General features: G+C 35.0%; 1 protein-coding gene across 2 annotated transcripts; it reads right to left on the reverse strand.

Annotated features, from left to right (window-relative positions):
- Positions 1 to 436: 436 nt before the first annotated feature.
- Positions 437 to 27913, reverse strand: LOC106096399 (katanin p60 ATPase-containing subunit A1). 2 transcript variants are annotated; one of them, XM_013264139.2, is made up of 4 exons: positions 27520 to 27913; positions 2403 to 2641; positions 1254 to 2339; positions 437 to 1177 (listed from the first exon to the last, which is right to left on the reverse strand). In XM_013264139.2, the coding sequence occupies exons 1-4, from the start codon at positions 27630 to 27632 to the stop codon at positions 852 to 854; spliced, it is 1764 nt and encodes a 587-aa protein (XP_013119593.2). In that variant the 5' UTR covers positions 27633 to 27913; the 3' UTR covers positions 437 to 851. The 2 variants fall into 2 exon arrangements, with proteins under 2 accessions (XP_013119593.2, XP_013119592.2); XM_013264138.2 differs by lacking the exon at positions 27520 to 27913 and adding an exon at positions 18922 to 19907.
- Positions 27914 to 27979: the final 66 nt, after the last annotated feature.

The following is a 27979-nucleotide window of genomic DNA, read 5'->3' on the forward strand; positions in this document are numbered from 1 at the left end:
TTTTTTTTAAAAAATTTCCATCAAAAAAATTATAAAAATTTTGTATAAAAAAAATTTCTATAAAAAAATGTTGACAAAATTTTCTACAAGAAAACTTTGTATAAATTTTCTACAAGAAAATTTTGTATAAATTTTTTTTTTTAAATAAAATTTTGTCAACATTTTCTAAAAAAAATGTAACAAATTTTCTATAAAAAATTTCTTTATAAAAATTTTTGACAAAATTTTCTATAAAAAAATGTTGACAAAATTTTCTTTAAAAAGATTTTGACAAAATTTTCTTTAAAAAGATTTTGAGAATTTTTTTTTAAAATAATTTTAACAAAATTTTTAGTAAAAAAAAAATTTTGACAAAATTTTCTACAAAATAAAAGTTGACAAAACTTTCTATAAAAAATTTTGACAAAATTTTCTACAAAAAAAAAGTTGACGAAACTATCTATAAAAAAATGTTGAAATAATAAAATGTTGAAATAAAATGTTGAAAAATGTTGACAACATTTTCCGTAAAAAAAAAGTTGGAAAACCTTTTCTCTACAAATTTAGTAAAAATAGTTGAAACAAAATTCAACCATAATTGTAGAAAATCCTAAGGAATCTGTTGCGAATATATCCTCCCCCTTTATCATTATTATTATCTAATATATTGTGCGATAAACAGCGAATGCTCTAAGGTCATGCCAGGGCCATGTTCTATCTCATATTTCCATTTTTGTTCCTAACAATACCTCCCTAAAAAATTTTGTCATTTCCAAATTCAAAATGGTCCTTGTGTTGTGGGGGCTTTTGTACTCATGTACACATACATATACATACATTTATACACATACATGTACACAAATAATTTATTTCTAGCAAGACCCATATTCCTCCATCCACTTTTCGAAACGCTTAACATCATCGATGGATACCGATTTCTTGGTACGCTGCATGGCATCTTGAAAATCTTGCAGCGTTATGGGCAAATCGACATCTTCACGACGTATCTGTCGTATCTCTTCGGGACTGCGGCCAAATATTTGTCGTCGCATGGGCATCATGGCGGCATCGCGACATACATTGCTAATGTCAAAACCGGAATATCCCTTCATTTGGTCACCGATGGCATTGGTGTCCAGAGAGGTGCAGAGATTTACATCTTTGAGGCAAAGTTTCAATAGAGCCGAACGGGTGTCCTCTGCAAATGGGAGAAGGCATGGAAATTCATTAATAAGGTTAGTGGTTTAAGGTGGCTGTTGTTGTCCGTATCTTACCATTAGGTAATGCTATGTATATACGCTTCTCAAAACGCCTGCGGAAGGCTTCATCTATATCCCAGGGATGATTTGTGGCCGCCAATACCATAATGATTTTATCATCTTGCATGGTGACATTCAGACCATCCATTTGTATAAGCAGCTCAGCTTTAAAACGCCTACTGGCCTCATGCTCTGAATCACTGCGCCTGGCCGAGCATAGAGCATCTATTTCATCAATGAATATGGTGCTGGGTGCATAAAAACGGGCCATTTCGAATAGCAAACGCACCAGCTTTTCACTTTCTCCCCTGTACTTGGAAGTCAAGGTGGAGGATGAGACATTAAAGAAAGTCGTGCCACATTCGGTGGCCACAGCCTTGGCCAACATGGTTTTGCCAGTTCCAGGCGGCCCTACCATTAAGACCCCACGCCACGGTCTTCGTATACCTTTGAAAAAGTCCGGCATTATAATGGGCAGCACCACTGCCTCCTGAAGTATAGATTTAGCCTCATTCAAACCGGCAACATCTGTCCATTTGACTCCAGGATTCTTTTGCAATATGTCCTTTTCCAGGGTCTCCACCAGATGCGGCTCAAAGCCGGCAGGTGAGAATGTTTTCGATTTTGTGGAAGTTTTCGGTGAATTCTTGGGAGTACTCTGTGATGTGGAGTTCTCTTCTAATGAGGTAGCTTCTTGATCATCGGAATTGGAATTTTCATCTATAGAATTCTTTTTGACCTTATCCTTGGGTGGCTTCATCTGAGAGCTGATGACCATTTTACGTGCCCTTACCCGTTCCATGGAACGACTTTTGCGATTTGGCATTGTGGAGGTCTTTAGCGATCGGGAGTTTCTTTTGTCCGAGCGATCGGTCAGACCACTGCCAGCTGTGGCCACATTGTGTGAGCTGCCATGATGGCTGAGATTTATTGAGGGCAAAGTGGGCTGCAACTCGGGATCTCGACGCCTCAGAGAAGAAATCCATCTATTGTCATTGTGTGTGTTGAATGTAGTGGCGGAATTTGCATGTTGCAATGGATGGGTATTGCTGCCACCTGCCGGTGGCAAGTTTGTAGTCGGTCTGGGCTGTGGGGAAACTTCTGAAAGCAAAAGGATTTTTTTTTCAAATTTTTTACTTTTTTTGATGTTTGCCTGTTTTTTACCTTGTGTTGGTATGCGACTCTTTAAACGCACCGCTCCAATACTCGTGGAGGACTGTGATGGCACCAGACCGCCCATTGAAGTTGTCCGCGTTGTTTCGGTCTTCTTGATGTTGCCCGTTTTTGTCGGCCTATGTGTGGTGGTGATTTTTGTAAAGGCAAATGGAGGATATTGATCCAATATCAATGAGTCCATCATGCGTGCCATGTGTGAAAGACCTGTGGGCGGTGCCGATGAGGCGCTGAAAAAGAAGGTAAGAAGCATGAAAGTGTTGCGCTTTGTTTGTTTGTTCGGAATAGACTCAGAAACGGCTCAAACGATTTTCATGAAAACTTCACAAATGGCAGAATTTTGATCCCCGGTAAAAATAGGGTACATAATTTGGTGATATCCGCTAGGGGGCGGACCCTCCCCCTTACCATATTTTACAAAAAAGCCAGATCTCAGAGATGGGTGAATCGATTTCAATAAAATTTTGCGTGGCACCTTACGGTAACCCAAAAACACATAATTGGTATAAAACTTTGGGGTGGGGGATGCCCTACCCCAAATCCCACCCAAACGGACTTGTTTGCCGATTGGGACAATATGGGTATCAAATGAAAGGTATTTAAGAGTAGAGTACGAACTTCATATAACAATTTGATCCCAAGTGCCGGGGCCCGCCCCACCCCCCAAAACCGCCCAAAAATTACAAGTTTACCGATTAGTGAAATATGGGTATCAAATTAAAGGTAATTAGAAGTAGAATACGAATTTCACATAGAAATTTGGAGTAAACTCCCAGGGGGACCGCCCCACCCAAAAATCACCCCCAAACTGACATGAAGGCAGATCGGGACGAAATACGAAACTATACGAAACGGAATACAAAACTTATATAAAAGTTTGGGATCTATTCGTAGGCGGGCCGCCCCACCCGAAAATTATGCACTATGCAACAAATGGACATGTACACCGAACGGGGCAAATATGGGACTCAAACTAAAGGTATTAGGGAGTAGAATACGAATGTGCTGATGAAAGCCGCTACCAAAAAAAAATGTAATAACTTTTTTTCTATTTAATAATAATAATTTAATAATTAATTTAATTAATTAATTAATTAATTTAATTAATAATAATTTAATAATTAATTTAATAATTTAATTTAACATGAATAAAAGAAAAATGTATTCCATACACCGAAAAAAAAATGTAGCAATATTCATCATTGTAGCAATATTCATCAGCCACCCTGTATGTCTATATTCGAGAAGCAAAGCCATTTTGTAATTACTCCTCGAAATATTGATCTAAGACCCTACCCCTCTACCTCTACAATAGAGTTCGTCTTACAATTCCAGGATTCTCATTTGTTGACATTTTACATTGCCATTCTTTGCTAGGATAAATGACCAGCAGAAAAGCCATTTCGAACCATTTTTTTTTGTAACATTGCATGCCAACTTGTTAGCATATGGCCGTGCTACATACAAAAGGACTTTTAGGTAGGAAAAAAAAAAAACAAATTGCTTTATACAAATTATCAGATAAGCAAAGAACTTTATAACACGAACTTCAAGTAATGACCACTGCCGGCCAAATGGGTGATGTGAACAATTTTAACGACCTCAACATCTGAACACATATTTACTAGAAAGTGGGGAGAAAATAACAATTTTTCAATTGATAGGTCAATGTGCTTGAAGAAGCAAAAAAACGAGTTGTGTTAATATAAGGGAATAATACACACAAGAAAAAAAAAACCAAAATTACCCAAAGTTTTAAAAAAAAACGTTTTATGGCACTCAAGAAGTCGATTTATAGGAAGGGTCTATATCGGTCTATGATCCTAACGGGATCGATAAATATCAAAGTATCTGAAAATTGGAATAAATTAAATTGTCTATGAAAATTCGATAAAAAAAATTTTATACCCACCACCGAAGGATGAGAGTATATTCATTTTGTCATTCCGTTTGCAACGCATCGAAATATCTACTTCCGATTCCTGATCGTCGTAAAAATCTAAGACGATATAGCCATGTCCGTCCGACTGTCTGTTGAAATCACGTTACAGTCTTTAAAAATAGAGATATTGAGCTGAAATTTTGCACAGATTCTTTTTTTGTCCATGGGCAGGTTCGAAGATGGGCTATATTGAACTTTATCTTGATATAACCCCCATAAAGACCCATCCGCCGATTTAAGGTCTTGGGCCCATAAAAAGCCCATTTATAACCCGATTTGCCTTAAATTTGGCACAGTGAGTAGTGTTAGACATATAGACCTATCTCTCTGTTTAAGGTCTTGGTCCCTAAAAAGACGCATATATTGTCCGATATCGCCGAAATTTGGGACAGTGAGTTGTGTTACTCCCTTCAACTTCCCGCTTCAATTTGGCTCAGATCGCTTCAGATTTTGATATAGCTGTATTATAGACCGATGTCTCGATTTAAAGTCTTGGCCCCATAAAATGTGTATTTATTATCCGATTTCGCTGAAATTTGATACAGTGACTTATGTTAGACTTTTCGACATCCACGTCGTATATGGTTCAGATCGGTCTATATTGGATATAGCTACCAAAAAGATCAATATTTTGTTCTACAAAATTGAACAATGACTTGTACTTATTAGACCACTCAATGTCCGTGCCGAATGTGGTCCAAACTGGACCTTATTTCAATATAGCTGCTATGAGGGCATATATTATACATTTTTCACAGGATTATGACAAAAGATTCGGTCCGGCCAAACTTAACTTTTACTTGTTTCTAATAAAATTTGGTTTGAATATTAGGTTGGCTTATGAAAAATGGGTAGCCTACCTACCATAAAATTGAGTTCATTGGGAGACATGGTCATTCACATAGCCTAGCGATAAATAAATAACAAGGTGTGAGTCCAAAATCAGGCCAAGAGGTGCGATAAGTGAATGAAAAGGTAAAAGAAGAGTGAAGGAAACAATTACCTCTCCGTCACATTCTTATATGTGTGCATTTATCGGAGAAATACCAAACTCACCAAAGTGTAAACTTGATGCGTGTCAACTAGTAGACCTATGCGTCTACGTATACCTACAGGATATCATCGCGTTCAATATCATTCAAATAAGAAAAAACAACCTTCCCAAGATGGAAAGCCTGTAAGTCTGAAGAAGGTTATTCAAATTTTGTCTTTAGGAAAATTTCATTAATATTTTGTCTCTAGAGGAAATTTCATGTAAATTTTGTCTTTGGGGAAAATTATATTAAATATTTAATTTAAGGGAAAATTTATTTAATTGTTTTTTTTTTTTGGGGAAATTTATTAAAATTTTGTCTGCAGGGAAATTTTTTTTTGAAATTTTTTCATAGAGAAAATTTAATTTAAATTTTGTCTTTAGAGAGAAGTTTATTGAAATGTTATTTTTATAGAAAACTAGCCGAACCGGGCCCGCTCCGCTGCGCCTTCTTTAACTCTCTTATATCTTTTTAAGGTGAGTATACTTTGTCCTGAATGTGGCATGGTCGGCTAATACGACCATTTGGGGGTATTTGGAGGTGGGGCGTCCTCCCATTACTTGGAACAAATTTTTTATGCTATATTCGAAATCTACTGCCGAAGATTTTTCATTTGAGTTCCATATTGAAATGAACGTCGATTATATCTGTTTAGAGGAGTGTTGGGGTTGGGACGGCCCGCTGGGTATTTGAACCCGAATTTTAATACGATATTCGTTTTCTAGTCTTAAATATCTTTAATTTGATACCTATCGGTCCACTTTTGATTTTGGATGGTATTTTTGGTGTAAGGGGGAGGGTCCGCCCTCAGCCGATATCAAAAAATAATATAGCCTATGTTTCCTTCCAGACCAAGCTACAGAATCTGTGAAAATTTTAAGAAATCGGTTCAGCCGTTTTTGAGACTACGGACAACGAAAACCGAGTCCCATATAGTCATAATTGGTTAATATGTCCATTTGGGGCGTTTTTTTTTTGGGGTGGGGGGGGTGGGAGGGGGTTGTGCCATATGCGGTCCAAACCAGTATATAACCTGATAAAGCTCCCACGTCTTTTGCAAAAAAGACATTTTGTCTTTAGATAAAATTTCATTGACATGTTGAGAAATTTATTAAAAAATCATCTTTTTCATAGACAATTTCCCAAAACACCAATATTTTATGAAAACATATTTTCCTATTTGTTTTAAAAATCATTAGCTGATTAATCTCTTAATTCTCGTTCTTTTTTTTATCGATATAAAGATTGTGTGTTTAATTTCACATAGTAATAATAATTGTAACTTATGGCATTTTACATGACAGCTGGTGGCATGTAGAGAAATCATTTCAGCAGACAACAAAAACAAAAAAGCAAAAATTATATGCATATGGCAGGCACCCCCAGGAGTCTACTCCAACTTCTCCTATTGCAATCTTCTAATAATATCATACTAAATAGCCCTATTGCCGTTCACAGTTCAGTGTGTGGAGCAGGCAGACAAGACCTAACAAAACCAGAAGAAAACAAAAAAAAAATCAACTTCCTAACAGACAAAGTCAAAGCCAACGACATCACGACACGAAAAGGCCACCTTCTATGTCGATGAAATATGAGTGAAATATACAATGAACTCCCAACTCTATGCATATGCATATGCATGTACACATGCATGTACGTATACGTGTGTGTATAGCTTTCAAATGTTGTATGCCAGTGTGTGTATACACATTAATTGAAATTGTATGAACTTCATTTTTGTTTTTAAATTTATTTTAGCTGTTTGTATTTTGCTTTATTGAAAAACATGTTGGCAATTATGGCCGCTTTGTACACAGGTTCAATGAACTGCTGGCAGGGGTTACATTACCGTTGTGGCTTAGTAAATTTATTAAGTTTATGAAATTATCAACTAACCATTTGCTGATAAAGGTGGTGTAATGAAGTTTTTTTTTTGTAATTGATTTATAATGCATGGTCATTGATTTTCATTTCTTAATTCTCGGGGAAGGGTTTAAATACTCTCCATTAGCTTTTAATGAGCTACCATTAGAAATGCGTAATTTATTATCAAACCAATGCGTGTATAGTAAAGAAAATGGTTTTTGTTTTTATGAGATTACAGAACTTTGATTTGATGCCCTTAGAGCTCATAAGTTTTAGCAATGGGAATCATAACAAAATATACTCTATGTAGTCTCCTTCAGAGTTTATTCAATATTTGCATAATTTTTAGTTAACTCTGTGCTCGTAGTTATAAATGAAAGTACAATTTTATTAAACCTTGACAAAAATAACGTTTGTATTAATGAAAATCACGAAATAAATTTATTTAAAGAGCCAACGGAAGGGCAAACAACCTTCAGGCATTTTAAGTCAATAGAGCACATTTGACCTACATTGCGTATGAGTGTTGGGAATTATAATTAACCCAAAATATAACGTATACGCAACCCCTGTTCAATAGAAACATTCGGCTTCTTACTAAGATGATCTATAAACTGGGGTTTTCCTAGAAGCGGCTAACAAACTGCTCGAAAAACGAGTCTTTAAAAAACCAGGGCAAGTTAATGGAATAAAAAACAGCTATTTCTTAAGAAACGCAAAAAAATCCGCTGTATAAAATTGACCTTTATAAAGGGTGAGTTTTTAAGTGCCATAAGAAAATTTAAAAAAAACCTTTAAAATTCAGAAAAATGCATGAAATCTTTATTTGAATCGATAGTACGGTTATTTATGTTAACTGTACTATCGATTCATATGTATAATGTTCGAAGGCTATTTCGTGGAAATGTTGACCGTGACTGTGCCTCAAACGGTGAATCCGCTTAGTCCAATTTTGGCAGACTCTTTCCAACATTTTGTCTTCCAATGCGTCAATTGAAGAGGGCTTGTCTGTAAAGACATGAGCTTTAACATAGCCCCACAAAAAATAGTCTAAAGGCGTTACGAACGTGAAATAAAATGTTCATCGAACTCGCCTCTCGATAAGTCAATTGTTACGCGTTCTGTGTGGCATGTGGCACCGTCTTGTTGAAACCACATGTCATGCAAGTCAATCTCTTGCATTTTGGGCAAAAAAAAAGTTGGATATCATCTCATGGTAGCACTCACCATTCACAGTAACACTACGATACGCAACATCTTTCAAGAATATATGGTCCAATGATGCCAACAGTCCATAAACCGCACCAAACTGAGACTTTCTCTGGATGCGTTAGTAGCTCTTGCAATGCTTCTGGCTAATTTTCACTCCAAGATCGGCAATTCTGCTTATTTACGTACCCATTGAGCCAAAAATGAGCTTCGTCCATAAAATGGAAGAAGCGCGCGATGAACTTTCTTAACAGAGCACACATTTTGATAACAAAATTGAATAATTTGCAAACAAAATTGAATAATTTCCAAACGGAAATCGTTTAACTGCGAAATAAAACACGAAACGTGCGTGAGAAGTTTAAACCATTGTTGCCAAAAAGATAATAGTTAAAAATCACCCTTTATATCCCTACATGAGTTTCGACATTTTCAATATGCATGTGAAACGAGGTTGACTTTTATACATCCTCGTTTCGCTGTATTATGTTTTGATTAGTTTTTATTTATGATTAGATAAAATCTTACATATAGGGCGATTCGATAAAAAAACCTCACATGATTTTCAAAATTCACAATAATTTCGTATCAAAGTGCGTCAGGTTTTTGATATTGAATCAATTTGTGTTTGTTTGTTTGTTTATCGGGCACATGGCCCATCATGACTAAATGGGACTCGGTTTGTTTACTTGTTCCGTAGAATCTAAAACGACTGAACCGATTTTCTTAAAATTTTCACAGATTGCGTAGGTTTTTCTGGAAGGAAATTTTTAGATATCGAAGGGGGCGGACCCTCTCCCTTACACCAAACATGCCACCAAAAACCAAAAGTTGACCGATGGACACATTATGGGTATGAAATAAAAGGTATTGGAGACTTGTAAGCGAATATCATATTAAAATTTGACTCAAATGAAAGGTATTTGAGAGTAGAAAACAAATTTGATATCCAATTTTGGAGCCAAGTGTTTGGCGGTATGCCCTAAATCACCCCCTAAACTTAACTTCATTTCCGACTATAGCAATATGGAGCTCAAATCAACTGTATTTGGGAGTAAAGAATGAATTTGATATCTAGTTTCAGGGCAAAGTGCCGGTGGCCGCCCCAGCTACCATTTCTTTTATAGAGAAATTGCAATTTTATCGAATTTCTATAGAAATTTTGTTTTCATAGAATTTCTATGAAAATTTTGTTTTTATAGAATTTTTGAAAAAAATTGATGTTTATTGAATTTTTATAGAAAATTTGATTTGATTATAGCGCATTTTTTCGAAATTTGATTATACCAAATTTTTATTGAAAATTTGATATACCAAATTTTCACCGAAATTTGATTATACCGAATTGTCATTGAAAATTTGATTAACCGAATTTTCAGAGATAATTCTATTTTTTACTTTTTAATTTCGCTTTTATCGAATTTTCATGTAAAATTTTATTTTTATCAATTTTTTATAGAAAATTTGATTTTCAACGAATTTTTATAAAAAATTTGATTTTTATCAAATTTTTATAGAAATTTTAGTTTTTTATCGAATTCTCATAAAAAATTTGATTTTTATCGAATTCTCATAGAAAATTGGATTTTTATCCAATTCTCATAGAAAATTCGATACATCAAATTTTTATAGACATTTTGATATTTATCGAATCTTCGTAGAAAATTGGTTTTTATCGAAATTTCATAAAAAATTTAATATATATCGAATTTTTATAGACAATTTGAAATTTATCGAATCATCAAATATGATTTTTATTGAATTTTCATAGGAAGTTAGATTTTTTTCGGATTTTCATAGAAAATTTGATATTTATCGAATTTTCATAGAAAATTTGATATTTATCTAATTTTCATAGAAAATTTGATATTTATCTAATTTTCATAGAAAATTTGATATTTATCAAATTTTCATAGAAAATTTGATTTTTATCAAATTTTGATTTTTATTCAATTCTCATAGAAAATTCGATTTTCATCCAATTTTAATGGAAAATATTTTTTTGATCAAATTTTCATATAAAGTTTGATTTGGATTGAATTTTTATAGAAAATTTGATTTTTATCGAATTTTCATAGAAAATTTAATTTTTATCGAACTTTCATAGAAAATTTGATTATTTACCGAATTATAATAGAAAAATAGATTTTGTATCGAATTTGAATAGAAAATTAGATTTTTATCGAATTTTCATATAAAGTTTGATTTGGATTAAATTTTTATAGAGAATTTGATTTTTATCGAATTTTCACGGAAATTTTGATTTTTATCGAATCTTTGATTTTTTGATTTAATTTGACTTTTATACAATTCCCATAAAAAAATTGATTTTTATCGAATTTTTATAGAAAATTTGATTTTTATCGAATTTTCATATAAAGTTTGATTTTTATCGAATTTTCATATAATGTTTGATTTTTATCGAATTTTCATAGAAAATTTGATTTTTATCGAATTTTCATAGAAAAATTGATTTTTATCGTATTTTCATAGAAAAATAGATTTAATCGAATTTTCATAGAAAATGAGGATATTAGATTTTTTATCGAATTTTCATAGAAAATTTGTTTTTTAACCAATTTTCATATAAATTTAGATTTTTGTTGAAGTTACATAGAAATTTTGATTTTATTGAATTTTCATAGAAAATTTTATGTTTATCGAATTTTCATAAAAATATATTTATCGAATTTTTATTTTGGTTTTATCGAATTTTATTTCCATGAAAATTCTATTTCAATAAGTTTTCTTGTGAATGTTGGAATTTTGAATAATGTCCTAAATAATTTTAATAATATTTTTATAAAAACAAGTAAAAGCGTGCTAAGTTCGGCCGGGCCGAATCTTATATACCCTCCACCATGGATCGCATTTGTCGAGTTCTTTTCCCGGCATCTCTTCTTAGGCAAAAAAGGATATAAGAAAAGATTTGCTCTGCTATTAGAGCGATATCAAGATATGGTCCGGTTTGGACCACAATTAAATTATATGTTGGAGACCTGTGTAAAATGTCAGCCAATTCGAATAAGAATTGCGCCCTTTGTGAGCTCAAGAAGTAAAATAGAGAGATCGATTTATATGGGAGCTGTATCGGGCTATATACCGATTCAGACCATAATAAACACGTATGTTAATGGTCATGAGAGAATCCGTCGTACAAAATTTCAGGCAAATCGGATAATAATTGCGACCTCTAGAGGCTCAAGAAGTCAAGATCCCAGATCGGTTTATATGGCAGCTATATCAGGTTATGAACCGATTTGAACCATACTTGGCACAGTTGTTGGATATCATAACAAAACACGTCGTGCCAAAATTTATTCAAATTGGATAGGAATTGCGCCCTCTAGAGGCTGAAGAAGTCAAGATCCCAGATCGGTTTATATGGCAGCTATATCAGGTTATGGACCGATTTGAACCATACTTGGCACATTTGTTGGATATAATAAAAAAACACGTCGTGCACATTTTCAGCCAAATCGGATAAGAATTGCGCACTCTAGAGGCTCAAGAAGTCAAGACCCAAGATCGGTTTATATGGCAGCTATATCAGGTTATGGACCGATTTCAACCATACTTGGCACAGTTGTTGGATATCATAAGAAAACACGTCGTGCAAAATTGCATCCCAATCGGATAAGAATTGCGCACGCTAGAGGCTCAAGAAGTCAAGACCCAAGATCGGTTTATATGACAGCTATATCAGGTTATAAACCGATTTGAACCATACTTGGCACAGTTATTGGATATCATAAGAAACCACGTCATGATAAATTTCATTCCAATCGGATAAGAATTGCGCACTCTAGAGGCTCAAGAAGTCAAGACCCAAGATCGGTTTATATGGCAGCTATATCAGGTTATGGACCGATTTCAACCATACTTGAGAAAGTTGTTGGATATCATAAGAAAACACGTCATGCAAAATTTCATTCCAATCGGATAAGAATTGCGCACTCTAGAGGCTCAAGAAGTCAAGACCCAAGATCGGTTTATATGGCAGCTATATCAAAACATGGACCGATATGGCCCATTTACAATACCAACCGACCTACACTAATAAGAAGTATTTGTGCAAAATTTCAAGCGGCTAGCTTTACTCCTTCGGAAGTTAGCGTGCTTTCGACAGACAGACGGACGGACGGACGGACAGACGGACGGACATGGCTAGATCGACATAAAATTTCACGACGATCAAGAATATATATACTTTATGGGGTCTCAGACGAATATTTCGAGTAGTTACAAACAGAATGACGAAATTAGTATACCCCCCATCTTATGGTGGAGGGTATAAAAATTATATGAATCGAGTAGGTTATTTTGAATGCTTAATCTTTGTCCTTCACCTTTATATATGACATTGACTTTATTTGGTATGCAATGAGTAATTGGTTTTTATCCCAAACTATAAACAAATACTTATGTATGTAGGTCAATGTTAAGCCAATCAAGGTCGAAAGGGCATTGCGATTGTTGCACCTACAAAAATTAGAGTTCAATCATGCTTAACACGATATTAACATAGCGTGGGTCTTAAAAACGGTATAAGTCAGTTGGGAATTATATGTGGCAATAAAAATGCTTTAAATATTGATAAAAATATTGTAAGTATTAAAAAAAATAAAAAAAAGCACAAAATGAACTCGTTGAAAGACAAACAACCTCTAGATTATTTAAGTCAATAGAGTACATTGCCCTCCATTGCGTATAAGTGTTGAAAATTATAATTAAACCAAACATTACGTATACGCAACCCCATTCAAATGTATGAAAGCATTAGATTTCTAATGGAATATTTATGTAGGAATATGTAGTAGGCTTATTTGACAGATTTTCTTTATAAAACTGTCAAATAAACATACCATAGAGCTGTTTTAAGTTTTGTGAACAGGGGTGTTAGTATATAAAAAAATATTCCAATTTTTCGTCAATATGTAGATTTTAAACTTATTTTTGAAGTATTTTAATAAGGATTGTTATTTTTTTTTTTGAAAAGAAAAATTAATTTTTTGTTGAATTTTTACAGTAAATTTGATAGTAACAAATAAAAGCGAGCTAAGTTCGGCAGGGTCGAATCTTATGGATCATGGATCGTATTTGTCAAGTTCTTTGCCCGATATATTTCTAAAGGCATATTTCTAATGGCTCAAGAAGTCAAGACCCAAGCTCGGTTTATATATAAATATATCAAAACATTGACCGATATGGTCAATTTGCAATCCCAACCGACCTACACTAACGAGAAGTATTTGCGCCATATTTCAAGTGCCTAGCTTTACTCCTTCGAAAGCTAGCGTGCTTTTGACAGACAGACGGACGGACACGGCTAGATCCACTTAAAATGTCATGACGATCAACAATATATATATAATTTATGGAGTCTTAGACGAGTATTTTGAGGTGTTACAAACGGAATGACGAAATTAGTATACCCCCATCCTATGGTGGAGGGCATAAAAACTTCGTTTGGTATTTATCAAAAATGTTAACCACTTTAATGTACATATCTTTATACCCTCCTCCTATCTGGCATTTCAATGGTAAATAAATGCATAGCCTTGGTTTTTTCCTCATCAAAATCGAAATTGTACCTTTCATTTGGGTTAATTAGTCAATTGGTGGGCACTCCAAAATTTTTCGGTTTCATGGTCGCCATCATCATCAGCTTTTGGGTATCTAGCCTGCATTTGTTCACTTACCAGTATGCCTTGGTCACATTTCTTGTTTGCCTATACTCTCTATTATAAAAAATTAAAGTACCCAAGAATAGTGATTTATAACAACTTGAATCTAGTTCATCATTCAATGTGTCCTACATTGGATGGTGTTATTATTTTGTATGTTCGTCTCCTACTTAAGGCGGTTTTTGTTTTCTAGACTTGACTTTAATTTATTCTTAGCACAATGTGCAAGAATGTACGAATACTCTACTTTTTCTATAATAATCGACGATACATGCCATAAACCTCTGCACAGAAATATAGCAGAGAAGCAGCTACAGCCAACATATCAACAACAGCAACAATGACAGCATATAAAGAACAATAACATCCTTCCTGTGAATAGGGGGTTTATTCATAAGTATGCATGTACACATACCCGTGTACATACATGTATATAAATTGCAATAATAGATAGAAAGGCATACGTATGCATTTTTTTTTTTTTGTTCAACTCGAATGGGTTTTGCCTCAAAAGGATGTCTCTTAGCAAACGAATGGCATAGATATTAAGTGTGTGTGCAATAGTATCAGTGGGTTAAACCCATATAGGTATGCCATGGAGGGGGGAAATTATTAAAATAATACAAGAAAATTATAAAGAATAAATAAAATGTACGTGGTTTAAGTTTTATATATAAAACTTGAAAGTTCCAAATTGAATCTTCAACCAAAATAATGGTTAAAAGAAGAACAAGAAAAATATAAAAAAATTATTCATTAATAAACTGTATTCTTTTAAACAAAACAATTTTTAGCGTTAGTTTTGGCTGTGTCCAATCTTATGTACCCTCAACGTGCGTGGACAATTTATAGTTTTAAGGTTGATCTATGGGATTTTTTTGAAACGGTTGTTTAAACGTCGCAACTGCAAGATGTGCTATACTTAATTCAGCGGCCGAATTACCGGATAAGTGATCAAGTGCACTCATTGAAATTTGTTAGTAAAAACAGCAAAGATGTTTGCTGAAACAGCGGAGAGTCTGCCGAAAATGGGACAGCAGTAATTTGTTTGCTTATTTGCTGTAATGGATTTTGAATGCATTCGCGTTCCTAAATTTCAAATGTTTTTGGTTTAATAAAGAAATTCATAATTCACAAAAGAGGGATTTTGAACGATTTTACTCGTTCACGTATGCGGTAACTCGGTACAACTGTTCAATGTATTACGAAATAATCTATTGTGAATTGTTTCTTTACAGCTGTTATATTTGTGTGAATTCGCATAAATGCCGGCAAACACATATTTTGCATGATAAAAATAATAAACAAGTAAAACCATGGTAAGTTCGGGCCATGGATCGCGCTCGTCGAGTTCTTTTGCAGGTATCTCTTTTTAGACAAACAAAGGAAAAAAGAAAAAAAAATGGATATGCTATTGGAGCTATATCAAGTTATGTGTAGAGTTATGGACACAATTAAATAAAATGTTTGAAACCAAAGTAGAAGTCATTGTGTAAAATTTCAGGCAAATCGAATAAGAATTGGGCCCTTTAGGGGCTCAAGAAATAAAATCAAGGGATCGGTTTATAGAGGAGCTTTATCAGGCAATAAACCGAATCAGACCATATTTGACACGTATCCTGAAGACCATGGGAGAAGCCGTTGTACAAAATTTCATCCAAATCAGATGAGAACTGCGCCCTCTAGTGCCTCGAGAAGTCAAGATCCAAGATCGGTTTATATGGCAGCAATATCTGGCTATGAACCGATTTGAACCATACTTAGCACAGTTGTTGGAGGTCGTAACAAAACATTTCATGCAATATATCAGCCAAATCGGATGAGAACTGCGCCCTCTTGTGGCTCAGGAAGTCAAGATCCAAGATGAGTTTATCTGGCAGCTATATTAGGTTATGAACCGATTTAAACCATACTTAGCAAAGTTGTTGGAAGTCGAAACAAAACATTTCATGCAAAATTTCAGCTAAATAGGATAAGAATTGCATCCTCTAGTGGCTCAACAAGTCAAGATTCAAGATCGTGTTATATGGCAGCTATATAATTTTATGGACCGATTTGCACCATACTTTCATAGCGAAAAAAGTTATGCAACATTTCAGCCAAAACAGATAGGAATTGCATCCTGTAGAGGCTCAAGAAGTCAAGACTCTAGATCGGTTTATATGGGAGGTATATCACGTTATAATCATTACAAAACTCTTCGTGCAAAATTTTAGCCAATCTGTGCCATATTGGACATGTATGGCTCCTCCTCCACAGATCTTTCCTTATTTGAACATAGCTGTCCGATATGCCGATTTGTGGTCTTTTGCTCATAAAAGACGCATTTATTATCCGATTTCGCTGAATTTTCACACAGTTCGCTATGTTAGGCTTCCCGACATCCGTGCCCTATATGGTTCCGATCGGCTCATATTTGGACGTAGCTGCCATGTAAACCGATCTCCCGATTTGGGCCATAAAAGCAGCGTTTATTATCCTATTTCGCTAAAATTTTGCATAGTGAGATGTGTTAGGCTCTTCGACATCCGCGTTAAATATTGCCAACATCGGTCGATATTTTGATATAGCTGCTATAGAGACCTATCATCCGATTTAAGGCCTTGAGCCCAAAATAGGCTCATGTATTATCCGATTTCGCTGAAATTTTACATAGTACCTATGTAAGACTTTTCGAAATCCGTGCCATATATGGCTTGGATCGGTGTATATTTGGAAATAGCTCCCATAAAGACCAGTATAATATAATAATTAGTTAGTTTAAAGTTAGGATCAAAGTTGTTTTGGATAAGCTAAGTACTATTAAGCCAGGATTCACCTAACAAGGTTACCCTAAGCGATCAGAGAAGAAAGAATTTTCGTCTTTAATATTGTCAAAAAGGATTCACTTATAGAAGGTTAAATCACTTGTGAAAACATAAAGTGGATAGGCTCCATAAACATTATTAGGATTGTCGAAATTGGCCTATTGTGAATGTTAACAAACGTCAGTATTTTTATAACCACCACCAAGGCGAATTTAAAAAGGCCGGCCAGGTTTGACGCATTATCTTTATTGTCATCTCTCTTGCATATTCTTGGCTCATGTACGCAAACGTATACACACACGCACACAAATTTCTTTGTGTGTGTTGTCAAAACGTCGATCAGCTTGATGGCAAGATGGCGGATTGCACCATATGATTTGTGGTTGTTGTACAAATGAGACCACCTTTAATAGTTTCGCTATGACTCACCACCTCATAATAAAGTATATATATTTTTTATCCTCTCGACATTCTGCTTCGATCTAGCAATGTCCGTCTGTCGAAATCACTATAGCGGTCGAACGCGCAAAGCTAGCCGCTTGACATTTTGCACAGATACTTCATTGAGGATTGCAAATGGGCCATATCGGTTCAGATTTGGATATAGCCTCCATTAAAACCGAACTCCCGAGTTGACTTCTCGAGCCCTAGAAGCCTCAATTTGCATCCTATTTGGCTGAAATTTAGAACAAAAACTTGGGTTATGACAATATTCATGCCAAGTATGATCTTAGTCGGTTTATAAATAGATATAGTCCCCATATATACCGATCTCCGGATTTGACTTCTTGAGCCCCTACAAACCTCAATTTTCATCGGATTGGGCTGAAATTTAAAATGAAGACTTGTATTATGACTTTTAATACACATGACAAGTATGATCCGAATCGGTATATACCCATATAAACCGATCTCCGGATTTGATTTCTTGAGCCCTTAGAAGCCTCAACTTTTATCCGGTTTGGCTGAAAGTTTTATCCGAATCGGTCAATATGGTGATATAGGCCCTCCTATGTATCGATATCCCTATAAGAATTCTTGAGACCAACATAATTCAAATGCAAACTCAGTAAATAAGGGCACATTTTAAGCGGAATCCATGGTGGTGGGTACCCAAGATTCGGCCCGACAGAACTTAGCTTCCTTTAACTTGTTTTGAAATAAAAAGATAAAATAATGCCTGCGTGCATTTTGTCAGAGAAAAACCACTTTAACCGACATTTGTAAACATTCACAATAGGCAGATTTCGACAATCTTTATAATGTACATGGGGCCTATCCACTTTGTGTTTTCGCAAGCGTTTTAATCTTCAATAAGTGAATCCTGGTCTTAAACCAAACGGAATCTTATCTACAAACTAAATGAAATTTAATTTTTACATAATTTTTTGAGTTTGTTAGAAAACCTTGGAAACTAACAAAACACTAGGAAAAATTTTCATAACTTATTTCGCAAAATTTGTAGTATTTTTTTGACATATGACTGCATTATTTGTGTTATGGGAAGGGGTTTATTAAGAATTTGTTCTACAAGTCATTGTAAAGTCTGAGTGCACTTATCCATGTTGATCAACTGGAAGGCGTTCCCTTTTATAACTGTTTTTCCCCCAACTTTGTTTGATTCTCTTTGTCTATAGGCAACATTACGAATGAAAGTATTGTTCTTCGGAAACGAGAGTGAGAGAGAGGGGGGAGGGGGAGCTGTGCATTATTTATAATACAAAGCTCAAATAAGAAAAAAAATATACCTCCATTTGTAAATTTACCTTTGGATTTCTTCAAGAAGTAATGGCATGGTGGCTCAAGGCAATGTCGAAGTAGTTATCAACATACAAACTAACATCTATAGCTATGGCAAAAGAATGCGGGTTTTTTTTATGGAGAGTAGATGGGGGCCGCCAATTTCCCTCCAAGTGTAATAAAAATGTATTGTATAATGCTGACTTCACACGCTAATTACCTTACCATTCATGTAAATCCCACAATGAGTGATAAGGGGTATGCCGATATGCCGAGACCAAAGGCACGGCCACCTCATACTCCACGTGTATATCGGATGCAGCATTGTTTGGGGGAGGAGCAGCTCGATCCAAGGCAGGATTTGAATTCGAAACCGAGCGTTTGCGTAAAAACATATTTGCCGCTGCGTTAGCTGCCGCTGAAGGACCATTGTGATTTGTACTCAGCGGCTGCTGCTGCTGATGATGTGGATGGAGTTGATAGTGGTGGTGGGGGAGAGCATGAGCGTGATTGCCATTCAGTTGATGTAAATTATTGGGATTAATGGCTGCGGTGGTTGTAGTTGTTGTAGTATTCATATTTGAGCCATGATTAATCAGCGCGCTGTCGTGGTGATTTAGGCCGAACCAATTTTGGGCATTGGCATTGAACATTTTTCTTTTCAAAATATTTCTATGAAAAAAAAATTTTAAAAACTATCACCATCACTTTTATATGTTTTTCAATAATTATTTGCTTTTTTTATTTTTAATTCTTTTGTTTGAGTTACACCTCATTGCAGTCCATTCTCGAATTGAATATAAGCGTCCGTTACTATTAAGGGTTGTTTCACAACTGACCACCGATGACGATTCGGGCAAACGCATAAGTGTCTAGGATTTATATTTTTTCGTAGTTTCTGTTTCCACTTGTTTTTTTTTTTCTTCTTGTTATTTTGTTTTGAGGCGGTTTTTTATTACTTACTGCTCGCTTAGAACACCAATGCCGGCTGTTTGTGTATGGTGGATGGGGCGGCCCCATACGTTTTATCGCTATGGTTTTCTATGTCCTCCCCGTTGGTGGCGGTCATCAGCTTTTGAATAACGACATCGAAGACGACGTTCGCGTCCATCATTTGGAACATGCACGATAGCTTGCTGCTGCAGGCAAGCGCTCTGTTTAGGACCTGGTCAACGGCGTTTTTGGAACAAGGGAATGAATGAAATCCTGGGTGTCAGTGTTGCCATCAAGAGAAAAAAATTTATTTTCTCAAAAAAAAAAAAAATAAATAAAATTAATTTTGAAAAAATGTTTTGTTTTATTTTTATGAAAATTTGAACTTTAAAATGAAAAAAAAATTTGAAAAATTGATTCTAAAGGAAAAGTTCATAAAACTTTATATTTCAAAGAAAATTTCATTAAAGTTAGATTTTCAGAGAAAATTCTTCAAAATTTGATTTTAAGAAAATATATCTTAAAAATTTGAGAAAATTGTGGAAGGGGAGGCCCTTCCTTTATCGATATTTGTGTCTTTCATCAGTTTGTGAAAAATTACATCGAAGGCGACGTTTGCGTCCTTAATCTAGAGCTCTATTTAAATACGGGTCAACGGCGTGTCAGTGTTGCCATCGAGTTAAAATATTTAGAAAAGAAATTGATTTTCTAAAATGAAATTTCTAAAAATTTTGAACTTTTTTAAAATTTTACAAAAACTTTGTAAAATTTTAATTTAGCAAACAAATTTTCGAAACTTATTATTTTCTTTAAAAAACTTCAAATTTGTTTAAAAAAATATTTGCAAAATTTTCAAAATGTTTTTTTTAATACTTTTTGAATGTTATCCAATCTTTCATTTTTTGATTTCGCTCATGACTCACGAGAAATCAAGTTTTATGAAAATTTGATTTTTAGAAAAATGCCTTCAAATTGGATTTTATAGAAAATTGCATACAAATTTTTCGAAAAATAGATTTTTTTAAAAAATTTAGTCAAGTTTTGATTTTTTTTTTATTTATTATGAAATTAAACTTATAGCAAATATAAGAACAATGTAAAGAAAATCATTGGCCATATGCAGTTTTTTTATTTTAATTTTATGATCATAAAAATAAAATCATAGATATAATATTTTTTTTGAAAAAATTTATCAAAATTCAACGTTTTTTTAATTTTTTGGTATTTCGATTTATATGGAACATTTTTCAAAAATTATGTTTTGACGGAAAAACTCCTGGAGTTTGGATTTTTTTTATTTTTTTAGAAATTTTTATAGAAATTTTCCAAATATTTGATTCTCATAGAAAGTTTTATGGAAATTGTATTTTTATTGAAAAATTCCTAAAAATTTAATATATTTCTGAAAAATGTCTTGAAAATATGATTTTTATAGAAATTAATGTTTGGTTTTCACTCTTTCAAATTTCATTGTCACACATAAAGAACATTTCCTGTAAACTTGAATTTCAACGAAAATTTTTTCGATATAAAATTTTTTGGAAAATTACATCAAATGTTGATTTTTATTATACATTTGATAATATTTGATTCTTTTAGAAATTTTCGAAAACATTTTTTTTCTGCCAATTTTCATCTATGTAAAAATTGTAAACGATGGCAACCCCGCCGATTGTTTGCTGTGGCGGTCAGGTATTTTAGTTTGAGACAAACCACTTGTTTTCATTTGATTGTTTTGTAGTTGGCTGGCTACTTGCGTGGTGTTGTTGTTCTTGTTCTTCATCATCATTAATATGAAATGAGGTTAAAGGAAGTTGGTTTCGTATTGTGCTCCTATTACACATGGCAATTTGAAGTGGCATGCCGGGGATTTTTTTCATCATACCATTTTTTTATATTTTGTTTTTTTTTTTCAAATAGCCAATATTATAGGGTGATAGGTAAATTTGTCACTTGTTTATGAAGGTAACATTTCATAAATAACATAAAAAATAAGGTGTTGATTCCTACTGCCTGCTACTGCTATCACGGTGAAAAATATCCAACTATAAAATTTTTAAAGTTTTCAAAAACTTAAAAAAAAACCAAATGATTTCTTACATTTATGTTTATGTAGCTTAACTAAATTCATTGTTCACCTTGGCTTTTCACTGTGTACCTTTTGGTTAAGCAATGTGTTGATTCCTACTGTCCCCTACTACTTCTAGTGAAAAATCTTAAATAAACCATTTGAACTTACATTTTTGAAAAACAAATTTGTTTTAAAAGAAATATATTTCTTATTTATTTGTTTTTGTAGCTCATTTTCAATTCGTTATTCACCCTGACAAGGCCAATTGTTCCTTATGGCTTGCTGGTTTTTCTCCTGAAGCCTAAGTTTCGTGAAACGAATTTTTATTTTTGTGGGTTTTGGTTAAACGAACGCATGGCATGGCACGCCATCTTAAGCATAAATCGATTGTTATAACACAACGTCTTTTTATTTAACCAAATAAATTGAGGGTAATGACAATAAACGAACCGCACTTTATGTGGTGCACTTACCACCATAACCAATAATCGACAATAAATTAAATGCCTTATTCGTAAGTGGCAGAAGAAATCAGGACACAACTTTTGTTTTTGAAACTTAAATAAAGCATTGCTAAATTTTAGCTGGCATAGAATTTTTTTTTAAATTTTAATTTTTAAAACAAAAATTTTAAACAAAATTTCTAAAAAATTTTATTATAGCCAATAGTGCCATTGAAATTTAGTCGAAAATTCATTTCATTTGAAAATTAAAAGAAAAGACAAGTAAAAGCGTGCTAAGTTCAGCCACGCCGAATCTTATATACCCTCCACCTTGGATCGCATTTGTCAAATTCTTTAGCCGACATCTCCTTATAGGCAAAAAAGGATAATGAATAAAAATTGCTAGCTATTGGTGCTAGAGATGTGCAAGTGAGTGGTGAGTTGTCGTGTTACACGTGAGTCACGTGATTCATGAGTGAAATCCAAATCCAATCACGTGATCATGCTTGACTATGATTGTGTTAAAATTCTTCGTTCGTGAGCGTGAGTGAGTGAAATCATGCTCGCGACACTAATCACGACTCACCAGAAAATAACGAATCGCGAGACACTCACGACTCACAAGACACTCACAAGTCACGAGATACTCACGACTCACGAGACACTCATGCGATACCCACGAGACACTCATGACTCACGAGACACCCACGACTCACGAGACACTCACGACTCAAGAGAAAATCACAACTACAGTTTAAAAAAATAACGAAAAACTATTTTTTTGTATATCCTCAGATTATACGGTATTTTAATGTACGAATCTGATCACAGATGCTAAAGATAGAAAGATCAAATAACTGGTTATGCGGAGCTGATACATTTATATGTTAATTTTCGTACGTTCAAATGCTGTATGATTTGAGACGCATGAAAAAAAACATTTTTCGTGTCGTAAGTGTCTCGTGAGTCGTGATTTTCTCGCGAGTCGTGATTTTTTCGTGAGTGCCTCGAGAGCCGTGAGCGTCTCGTACGTGTCACGTGAGTAGAGACGTGCACGTTAGTGATTTTTCACTCAAACTCACACACGAAGAAATTTAATGCAATCACGCGTGACAGGACTACTTACGCGCACACCTCTAGTCGTGAATGCCTCGTGAGTCGTGATTTTCTCATGAGTCGTGAATGTCTCTCGTGAGTCGTAAATGTCTCTCGTAAGTCGTGTGCGAGTAAAATTTTCGTCTCGCGAGCGTGCGTGAACGTAAGTCAACATTAAAAAGTCGTGCGTGAGTAAAATTTTTACTCGTGAGCATGCGTTCATGTGAGTGGAAAATCACTCACACGCACATCTCTAATTGGTGCTATACCGGATTATGAATCGGGTTGGGGCGGTACTTGGCTTGGATATTGGAGATCATAGTAGATTCCATTGTGCAAAATTTCTCTATAGGCTCTTGAAGTATAATCGGAGGATCGGTATATATATGGGAGCTATATCAGTTTTTAGACCGATTCGGACTAAACATGGCAGATATGTTGGAATTCATAAAAAGCCTTTGTGCAAAATTTCAGTCAAGTCATTCATTCGGGAGATTGGTTTATATGGTAGCTATATCAAGTTATGGACCAATTTCGACCATACTTAGCACGTATATTGAAGGAGAAGAACTGCGCCCTCTAGGGGCTAACGAAGTGCAAGCGGGAGATAAGTTTATATAGGAGCTATATTAGGTTTTAGGCCGATTCAAGCCACACTTGACACGTATGTTAGGGGTCATAGAAATAGTCATCATGCATAATTTCAGTCAAATCGGATAAGAATTACATCCTCTAGAGAATCAAAATATATGATCGAGAGATCAGGTTATATGGGAGCTATATCAAGGTTTTGGACGATTCGAACCATATTTGGTACATCTGTTAAATGACGTAGAAAACTTCATAACCCTCTAGAGGCTCAAGAAATATAATCGGGACATCGAGTTATATGCGAGCTATATCAAGTTTTAGACCGATTTGGACCATACTTGGTACATCTGTTAACTGCGCCCTCTAGGGGCTAAAGAAGCGCAAGCGGGAGATAAGTTTATATGGGAGCTATATTAGGTTTTAGGCCGATACAAGCCATACTTGGCACGTATGTTAGGGGTCATAGAAAAAGTCACCGTGCATAATTTCAGCCAAATCGGATAAGAATTATACCTTCTAGAGGATAAAAAAGTATAATCGGTAGATCGGTTATTATATGGGAGCTATATCAAGGTTTCGAACGATTCGGACCATACTTGGCACATCTGTTAATTGTCATAGAAACGTCATAGTACAAGATTTCAGCCAAATCGGATAAGAATTGCGCTCTCTAGAGGCTGAAGAAGTCAGGATCCAAGATTGGTTTATATGGCAGCTACATCTAAACATGGACCGATATGACCCATTTACAATCCCAGCCGACCTACACTAATAGGAAGTATTTGTGCATAATTATCAAGCGCCTAGCATTACTCCATCGACAGTAAGCGTGCTTTCTACAGACAGATAGACGGACGGTTATGTCTAGCTCGACTCCAGAATAAACATACATACTTTATGGGATCTAAGACCAATATTTCGATGTGTTACAAACGAACGGAATGACAATATTAGTATACCCCCATCCTAAGGAGGCCACCGTATCCGCCTTTGACACTGAAAGCCTGAGTTCGAAGCCTGGCGAGTAAATCACAACAAGTGAACAAATTGGCACAAAATAATGGGGTCCCCACTGAATGTTTTTCTTTTGACCGTCCAGCTGTTGATATGGTTGACCCATCATATCGTCGAGATTCAAATACTTGATAAAAGTGCACCGTGCCAGACTCTATCAAATGTCTTGGAGATATCCAGAGCCACGACCTTACTCTCATCAAACTGGTGGATAGAGCGACTCCATCGTTCCGACAAAAATGGCATTAGGTCTCCCGTAGAGCGATTTCTGCGGAACCCATACTGTCTGTCGCTAAGAAGGCCATTGGACTCTAAGTATCTTACAAGATGGTGGTTAACCATACTCTCCATAACCTTGGAGAGCGCGGAGCATATCGCAATTGGCCGGTAATTCGCAGGGTTGTCCGCCTCACCCTTTTTGGGGATGGGGACGGGGATGTTCGCAACCTTCCAACGTGCCGTGAAAACTCCCGGGAAAGCGTCGAAGAGCAAAGGACAAGTGTTGATATACCTTTCGGGCCCGGAGATTTATTAAAGTCGAGATCCGCAAGGACCCTTTTAACTCCACGTGTTCGAAAGAATTTCTGTGACATCGGACTAGGTACACTACCAATCACGGGGAGTGGTTGATTGGTAAACGACAAAGAAGAATTTCCTGCAAACATTTCAGCCAGTAGATTAGCCTTATCAACCGAGTCAGTGAATACCTGATGGGTTGCCCTTTACTCTTTTTACGAATGACCAAAAGCTCTTGTTTCCCCTTGGAGAAGCAATAACTTTGGCACGAAGACGCTGTTCGTAAAGAAACTTTTCGTGTCTTTAGTACTCTGGCACACGAAGTTCTTGCCTGTTTGCGCAGCATTTCGGTATTGACATTTTTGTTCAGACGCCAAGTCCTCAATACATCCTCTTTTGATCTGACAGCATCTCTGCTTGCCCGGTTAAACCAAATTTTATCCTTTGATTTAACCAATAAATTCTTAGACGGAATGAACGATCTCATTCCTATTAATATTATTTACTGCTACTATTTTGATTATTATTACTTTCGTCACCAATTTTTTAAAGTGCGATTTGACAGTTTTTTGTGTGAAAAGTCAAAGTCAGGGGCCGAATACCCGCATACGTGATCGAGTGCGCTTTCCTATCGAATGAAATTTAATCTTGTATTTAATGGGTCATATACCACATATAAATTTTTATAAAGAAATCTAGATTTAAACATTCGCGTTCATTTCAAATATTCCCTATCAATAAAGAGATACATCATTCACAATAGAGAGATTTCGAACGATTTTACTCGTTCACGTATGCGGTAACTCTGCCCCTGTACTAAGCTTTAGGGCGGAGATAATTTAATTTTAATTTTTTTTTGTTTCACTTTCGAGACGAGCTCAATGATCGGAGATTTTCTTTGCAAATAGAAAAGGAAAGCCAAAGATCGCAACACAAACCAACCACTATGGGACGCGTTTCGTCATTTGGTTAGAATAACTCATCGGCCATATAAAGTGTAAAGGCTTCAATAACCGTACTTTAGCATGTTGTACTTATACCCGATCTGGAAAATTTAAGTTTTGTCCTTAACTACAATATTTACATTAACTAAATTTCCCAACGTCTCTTGTTGTGAATTAACTAAAAGATTTGCTTGAATTTCCCTTCCACATATGCTAAGTGGTAATAGAATAAGCACTTATGTTTTAAGTTCTTAAAGATCTCCCTTTCATATGTGAAGGTATTTTACTTCACTTCTGGCACAACCACGAAAAGTTGACATCTCTTCTGTTTTCTGGTCTTCACTCCTTTGAATAAAATTTATAACGCTGAATTCCTACCTACGGCTATTGTTTTTTTGTCTTATCATTTTTGGCAACTGCTGCAACGACGTTATAATTTCTCTCTATTGAGAAATAATAACTTCCAATAACAACAAAAAAACCTATTCTGCATTTGGTGGCTCCCATCTCTGCACACTGAATGATCGCCCACTTTTCTTCACTGTCTGTTAACGGTACTTTTCCCAATGCATGTGTTTTTTTGTCCGATCATTGAGCTCTTCTCGAATGAGAAGCACACAAAAATGTATAAATTTAAATTTTCTCATCTTCAATTTAAAGGCCCATGTTATTATGACAGTAAGTGTCATACTCGTACTTTTGCGAATGAGTATTTCTTATGTGTTGGTCCACTTGTAGAATGTTGAATTGAGAGTAGTTAAAAAAGAGAGAGAGAGTGTTGTCATTAGGGACTTAGGCCTCACTCACCTGTATGAGATGAAAGCTCTCGCAGCATAGGCAAAATACACCCTCACAAACATACATACATACATATGTATTGTAGTTAATTGAATATTTAAAAATGTGATATCCCTAGAGCATTTCTTTAATGGCATGATAACACGTGTTGTCAGTCATTTAAGTAGCGGCTCTGAAAATGACCTTTAAATCTTTATATTTAAACTACAAAATACAAGGTCATTACAAAAAACCCTGAGACATAGAAAAAGGGGGGAAAACATAAAAATTCATTACACTCTAACCCTTATCAGGGACTTCTTTTTGAGAAAAATTTTAGACAACTGGCATCGATTTTTCGCAGAAATTTATGCTATGGGCACTTGAAGCCAAAGCAAACGCGGCGCATTTTTTCCTTTTTGCCATTCACTTCACTTACCCAGGCATTATTGGCAAATATGAGGTGGTAGAATCCAATGTCCTTATGGTGGTATTGCCCCGTACAACCAACTTTTCACGTGTAACGCGACGAAATGTTTCCTCCTGACGCATTTTCGAAACGTTTTAAAAAACACCCGGGTCAAATATAAATGTTTTTGATTTTCCAAAAAATTTGTTTTCACTGTGACTTTTGTTTTACATCCGCTTTCTTACGGTTAATATTTGGACTGTAATTTTTTGTTTGAGATTCCTTGTCATGGCGTCTTAGCAGCACTTGGATGCTGTGTATAATGCTGTGGAAGGGATGCTTTTTTAAGCTTTGCTAATGCGCAGGTTTCAGATTTCTCTTTTAAAATATTTTTGGTTTATTTTTATTTATTTTTTAGTTAATTATTGAAATTGGAAAAAAGTGCAAGTTTTATTACACAACTGCATTCAACCAAGGATATTTTTGCATT

Source organism: Stomoxys calcitrans, chromosome 2 (genome assembly GCF_963082655.1).
Source record: "Stomoxys calcitrans chromosome 2, idStoCalc2.1, whole genome shotgun sequence".
Lineage (NCBI taxonomy): Eukaryota > Metazoa > Arthropoda > Insecta > Diptera > Muscidae > Stomoxys > Stomoxys calcitrans.

Coding starts and splice junctions, on each gene's coding strand:
- LOC106096399 (XM_013264138.2), bottom strand. CDS start 19,349: ATGTTCAATGCCAATGCCCAAAATTGGTTCGGCCTAAATCACCACGAC. Junction 2,642..18,921: donor TTGTGGGATTTACATGAATG/GTAAGGTAATTA, acceptor CTTCTTTTTCAG/CGCCTCATCGGCACCGCCCA. Junction 1,178..1,253: donor ATACATAGCATTACCTAATG/GTAAGATACGGA, acceptor TCCCATTTGCAG/AGGACACCCGTTCGGCTCTA.